We start from the raw sequence: 6,231 nt of genomic DNA on the forward strand, positions 1-6,231 counted from the left end.
CATCTACCGACATGCATGTCGGTAGAAGGTTTCCCGAAGCTCTTTTCTCAAATTCTGTGAAGCCTTCCTTCCAAGACACTGACATCCAAAATTCCAATTAACAAATCCAATGAAAATTGGATATCTAGAATATTTTGCGTCAGCCCAATGCCACCTTCGCATCTCAATTTTTCACCACAACGAGCTTAGTCCGACCCGATCCGACCCGATCAGTTAAAGAGACGTTGCGCTATCGACTTTCCCTAACTGCGCGACTGGTTTACCATATAAGCAGAGCCAACGAAACAGAACCAAGGTTTCTCACTTGACTTGACGTCCTCAAAGATTTACAGAAAAGAAGTACTCTGAGGAACTAAGGATTAAGGACGCTATTGTCATTTTATTCACTCTTGAAAGTTGCTAGAAACATCACTTTTACAAGAACTGGTAAAGATGTTTACGTTTATCTATCATTCGCTTTCCACATTTTTGAATTTTTTTACTGAGTTGAGAGAAGAACAAGAAGAACATCGAAGAAAGCCCTAATTTAATATTATATATATTTTCAAATTTTGAATTCATGAGACAGGTGTTCTCGGTGGGCTGCCGAAATTAAGAATTATTTATTAATTAAAAATAATATCGCGGAAAGGAGATGATTAGCGGGAGCGACAATGACAGCGAGGATCATTGGCGATGCTCTCTGCTTTTTTCCTTGTAAATTTAACATTTTGGTTTTTTTTTTCCTGAATCAATCGATGACTGCCATTATTTTCTGTATTTGTTTATTGGGTTTTGAAGTTATCGACGATTCAATCGATTGTTACTTGTATATCAATCCATTTAATTGTAACCTCTTAGGAGGAAAAGGAGTTGATTTATCGAAATTTCGCAATCTTTCTGGTGTGGTTTCTGAGACGTTTCTACGGGGATCTTAAAAAAAGATGGGGGTTTGATTACGGTTTCTCTTTTGTTCTTTTAGATTTTGGTGGTTCACTTCTTTGTGCTTGAAATCAACGGGGAGGGGAGTTCTTTATTTCAACGATTGAGGTAAATATGTTCTTATAACGTCGACCCTTGCTTTTTATCATCTTCTTTTTGGTTTCTGTCGGTGCAAGTTCTTTACTTCTTTGTAGTTTAAGCCGATATCTAAATTTAAAGACAAGAATATCTATAAGGCCATAAGGTAGATTTTCGTTGACAGTAAGAGTGTAATGAAGTACAGAAATTAAAAATAAAAATAATAATAAACTGGAATTGGAGAAGGTGTTCCTTCATTAATCCACTAGACTCAGTCATTTCATGGTTTTCGCCATCAAATTTGGTAGAAAATAGTGTACCCTGTGAGTAAAGGTGATCTTGCTTGACTGGCAAGCAAAATAACTTGGTTTAAAAGAATACTCATTTTAATTGAACTGGACTTGTATTGGAGCTTCTTCATTCACAAGCCAAAATTCCACATCCCTTCTTTAAACTCCCTTTACTTCCTTCTCCATTTTGGGTATGACTATATTCAGAAATTGAATGAAAAAATGTATATGTAGAAATTAAAACAAGTGCTTACACTGTATTTGATCTCCTCACCCACTTCACTCTCCTTCAATCTGTAGCCAGACAAATGTCAGATTGATGAGCAATGCAGAGATCACGAAGAGCTCTTCTGCAAAGGAGGGCTTTGGAAAAAACCAGCACTGGAAGGAAGTGCTTGCATTATAAGGTGTCTCTGTCTCTACTTGCTGTTTTATGGGGACTTGTCTTCCTCTTAAACTTGTGGATCAGTCTTGGAGATGTTTCCAAAGGTAAGTCTTTCATGGGTTTCCCTTTTCTTATTATTTTCCTTTACCACTCAGGAGACAGAAAAATAGCTAAAACAGAGTTTATAAGTTCTAATTTTCTCCTTCATTTGCTTTAATTATTCTGGTTCCTATCTAATTCTTCGTGGGCTGCTTCAAGTTTTGACTTCTGCAAAGCACTATGGGTGAATGAAACGTACTATATGTTCTCATAATGATTGGTTGAGATCTATGATGTTTTCTTTATTTCAAAATTTTGGTGTCTGGATGAGATATTGAACTTCACTCTTCCTTGGGGATGTTCAGAATCTTTCTTAAGCATTTATACAACTGGTGTTGATGCCACTCTTTGTATATCCAGATTGTATTTCATTATATTATCAAACTAGCTAATTTATTTTGACGTCCTTATCCCTTTTCTACCACCAAGCTTATCGAAAAAGTGACTACTTGTAATTCAATATGCCTCTGTGCACATTCTACTTGTCTGGTAGAGTAATGGCTATTCTTTGTTCTTGTGATGTGATGTAGATATAAATGGATCTGGAGTTTCAGTTGATGAATCAACCTGGCATAAAGATGAGCTGGGGGTGCGCAAAAAGTCTGATTCTGGAGTTGAGTTCTTATCTTCTGAAATAAATTTGGGGGACTCTGATGGGAGTGCTTCTGCATCTTGTGCTGAGAGCAAGCACAGAAAAAATGAAGCACAGGCTAGCGAAGGAATTGAGGATTGTCATTCAGCTATCAAAGAACAAGCTGAAGTGGAAAAGTCTGGTCTAGGAACAAAAACAGAAAGGGATATTCCTAAGAGTGACAGGCTATCTCGCACTGCACCACTTGGTCTTGATGAGTTCAAGAGCAAAGCAATCTACCTAAAAGGAAAGCCAGCAACTGGCCAGGGCGGTGGCGTCATACACAGATTGGAGCCCAGTGGGACAGAATACAATTATGCTTCTGACTCGAAGGGAGCAAAAGTGTTGGATTTTAATAAGGAAGCAAAAGGTGCCTCTAACATCTTGAGCAAAGACAAGGACAAGTACCTTCGGAATCCTTGCTCAGCTGAAGAGAAAGTTGTTGTCGTAGAACTTTCAGAGGAAACATTTGTCGATACTATTGAAATAGCAAATTTTGAGCATTATTCGTCTAACTTAAAGGATTTTGAGCTGCTAGGCAGTTTGGTTTATCCAACGGACAACTGGTTGAAGCTTGGGAATTTCACTGCTGGAAATGTCAAGCATGCACAACGGTTTGTACTTCAGGAGCCAAAGTGGGTGAGGTATCTAAAGTTGAAAATGCTGAGCCATTATGGTTTGGAATTCTACTGCACACTGAGTGTTCTGGAGGTGTATGGAGTGGATGCAGTTGAGAGGATGCTGGAGGATTGGGTCTCGGTTCAAGACAAGCCATTTGGATCTGAGGAAATGGTGACTGATGGGGCACCGGTGGCTCCACAGCCAGAGCTCAGTGAACATGATGATATTTATAGGGATATTATCACAGAAACTGATGAATCTGGAAGTGAAGGCTCCAGTGTGAAACATGAAGTTCCTAAAGGTAATGTGCCAGATCCTGTGATGGGAATTCGACCACAACAGGCTGGAAGGATGCCTGGGGACACTGTTCTTAAAATACTGATGCAGAAAGTCCAGTCATTGGATTTGAGTTTATCTGTTTTGGAGCAATATGTGGAAGATTTGAACTCCAGATATGGTGCTATTGTCAAAGAGTTTGACAATGAAATTTCAGAGAAAGACAAATTTCTGGAGAAAATCAGATCAGATATAAAAGATATTGTGGACAGCAAGGAGGTCATTGTATGTTAGATTTCTTATTATGCTCTCTGCTTGATATTGCTTCATTTTCATGGGCTCTTTTAATTTATTACGTTTGATTGACATCACAGGCCAAAGATGTTGGAGACCTCATTTCATGGAAATCCCTCGTTTCTTTGCAATTGGATAGTTTAGTCAGAGATAATACAATTCTCAGGTTGGTTCCATTCCTTAAACTTTTAAAGGTTCTTATTTTATTTTCATTCTTCATATCAGTTTTTGTTTGAACTCAATATTGAACTTTGGATGAAAACTTGAATAAAAAGTTTCCCCCCTCCCCCCTCCCCCTCCCCCTCCCCCCTCCCCCTTCACATTTTACTTCCCTGAACATAGAATAAATATATTGTCCGACTGCAAAGTTTAAATTTGTATCTTAAAAATACAAAGTTGGTACTTTCTTATTGCATTACTGATGAAGAGATAGTTGGCTAATATTTTTGAAGAAGAATATATGTGATGTTTGCATTATACCAAGAAGGGTCAGTTTGGCAACATTTCTGTTCCATATAATTACTTTTTAATCACAAGTTTCTTTTTTCCTGCTATTAAAAAAAGTCCTGCGGATTAGTAATTTGTTTGGTTAAATTTTTTTTTTTTTCACCATGTGGATAATGCGTTTGTCTAGGAGTTAGAAGAGGGGAATGACTTGCACCCTGCGATTTTTCAGTTTTCTCCTAGTTCTGGACGAATCTTCAAAGTTTATGGGTTGGGGCCATTTACTTAAATCTATCAAATACTTTCAAAAAATCAATGAAAAAAAAAAAAAAAAACATTTTGGAGGCATCAAACTGAGAATGATGCAACCAGAGGAATCCATTCATCTATTATTGACTCGATTATAACCGTTGCATAGATTTTGAGGATTGAGATACAAGTCATAGATTTGACCAGAATCGTACACTTTGGATCACCTGTTTCTGCTTCTACGATATGGAGCACGGGATTCAATCTCTTTGGTGATATCCGTTGCCTTCGGGGAACTGGTCACTAAGAGCTTACTCCAGCTTGGAACCGGTGGCAACGATGAGAGCATAATGCGGGAGGGTTTTCAATACTCCCTTGCTGGACTGCTAAGATCGCAGGAACAGAACCAAAAAGAAGAAAGAAACAAGGAGAAAGGAAGATTGGAGAAGAGGGGAGATAGAGAGGTCGCAGGGAAGAAGAAGGGGGGTTGTCTCGCTGGACAAGGAGGGAATTAGAGAGAGAAGGGGAAGAGAAGAGATTCTCCAAGAAGGAAGGGGAGGGAGAAGGCAGCCACGCAGGCCTTTCACAACTTAATTCATTCTTCAAATTCATCAACTAACCAATTTCTTAGGTTACATGCCTTACTTATACTAAATAAAAACTCTTAAAACTGAAATATAAAATCCTAATTGCTTTCTAAATTAAAGTCTAACGAAATGGAAACACAATAAAACTAAAATTGTAAATTTCTACTTACTTAATAACTACCCCAAAATGACCTAAAAATAAAAGATAACAAGTATTCTCAAAATAAAATAAAATCCTAAAATATTCTATTAATCTTGAATCCAAATTAGTAACTTGGAACCCAAATTGGATCTGGGTCCTGGTCCGGGTTCTGGAGCAGGCTTGGGTCGATCCATCGGAGTGCTGCTGCATCAGAGCATCAACTACACACTGGAGTCCCTTTGTTGTCTTCAGCTGTCCAATTCTGTCGCCATGAGCCACCAGATCAGAGCTTCTTCTCACCTTTTCTTTCTCCTCATATTCTTAGGGTCTTCTCTGAGGAGCATAACAGAAAGATTTCTGAAAGAAGAAATGGATTAAGGATAGAGAGATGTCGAGACGGAGAGGCTCAGATTTAACTTTGGGGAGACAGTGCAAGAGAGAGAAATGGCGGGGGCAAGGATGTCAAGGAGAGAGTAGAGGGAGCAGAATGGGGAAAGGTTTGCAGGGAGCATGTTGGTGCTGGAGGGGGAGGTTGTGAGTAGGGAAGGAGAGGGCAAGGGTTTCAGGGGAGGAAGGAAGTTAAGGAGGGAGAGATAGGGAAAGAGGGGGGAGGGGGTTGATCGAGTGTAATGTCGTGGGCAAGCCCTTTATTTTTTATTTTTTTTAATTCAACATTTGTGTTCTTTTTGTTCGGTTCACAACAAAAGAAAATAAATTGAACCAGTGTTGGCAAACATATTCTGTTCTTTTTTGTTCCAAAAGAACAGAAGAACAACAGATATACTTAAAAAAATAGTTGCCAAACAGACCTGAAGTGGCTGTTGAGCAAAATTGCAACTTGGAATAGATATTTATCTTAGTACAATTTTTTATTTGTGGAGGGAGGGATTGGAGGAGAGGGAAATGCTTCAGGGTTTTTTGAGTTCTGCATTTAATCTTGATAATTTCTTATCTAATATTCTCTGTCAAACACAAAGGCCACATCTTTATCTTTTTGAAGCAGATCCATTTTTATTTTCAAAGTAGATCAGGAAAAAGTTCAGTTGAGGGTAGGAGTTCTGTATGTGTTGGAGTTCTATTATATTACCAGAAGAAAAGGAGGTAATAATATTCCCAGAAAAGTGTGTAGATGTGGAGGTTCACGATGAAATGAACACTTAGTTTTGTTTTTTTTTTTTTTTGTTTGTTTGTTTTTTTTTTTTTTTTTTTTTTTT

The 6,231-nt window shown here is 38.2% G+C and overlaps 1 protein-coding gene across 6 annotated transcripts in view; it reads left to right on the forward strand.

Annotated features, from left to right (window-relative positions):
* Positions 1–278: 278 nt before the first annotated feature.
* The window catches only part of LOC122072290 (SUN domain-containing protein 4-like), a 7,058-nt gene continuing 1,105 nt past the window's right edge, over positions 279–6,231 (forward strand). Inside the window, exons 1-5 of one of the 6 annotated variants that reach the window (XM_042636873.1) lie at positions 291–426; positions 962–1,029; positions 1,590–1,778; positions 2,304–3,586; positions 3,676–3,761. In XM_042636873.1, the coding sequence (XP_042492807.1) occupies positions 1,616–1,778; positions 2,304–3,586; positions 3,676–3,761 (1,532 nt within the window). In that variant the 5' untranslated portion in view covers positions 291–426; positions 962–1,029; positions 1,590–1,615. Of the gene's footprint in view, positions 427–543; positions 697–961; positions 1,030–1,589; positions 1,779–2,303; positions 3,587–3,675; positions 3,762–6,231 lie in introns of those variants that run through there. The other 5 variants (XM_042636877.1, XM_042636872.1, XM_042636878.1 and 2 more) reach the window with 5 other exon arrangements.

Source organism: Macadamia integrifolia, chromosome 2, assembly GCF_013358625.1.
Source record: "Macadamia integrifolia cultivar HAES 741 chromosome 2, SCU_Mint_v3, whole genome shotgun sequence".
In the NCBI taxonomy this organism is placed as follows: Eukaryota; Viridiplantae; Streptophyta; class Magnoliopsida; order Proteales; family Proteaceae; genus Macadamia; species Macadamia integrifolia.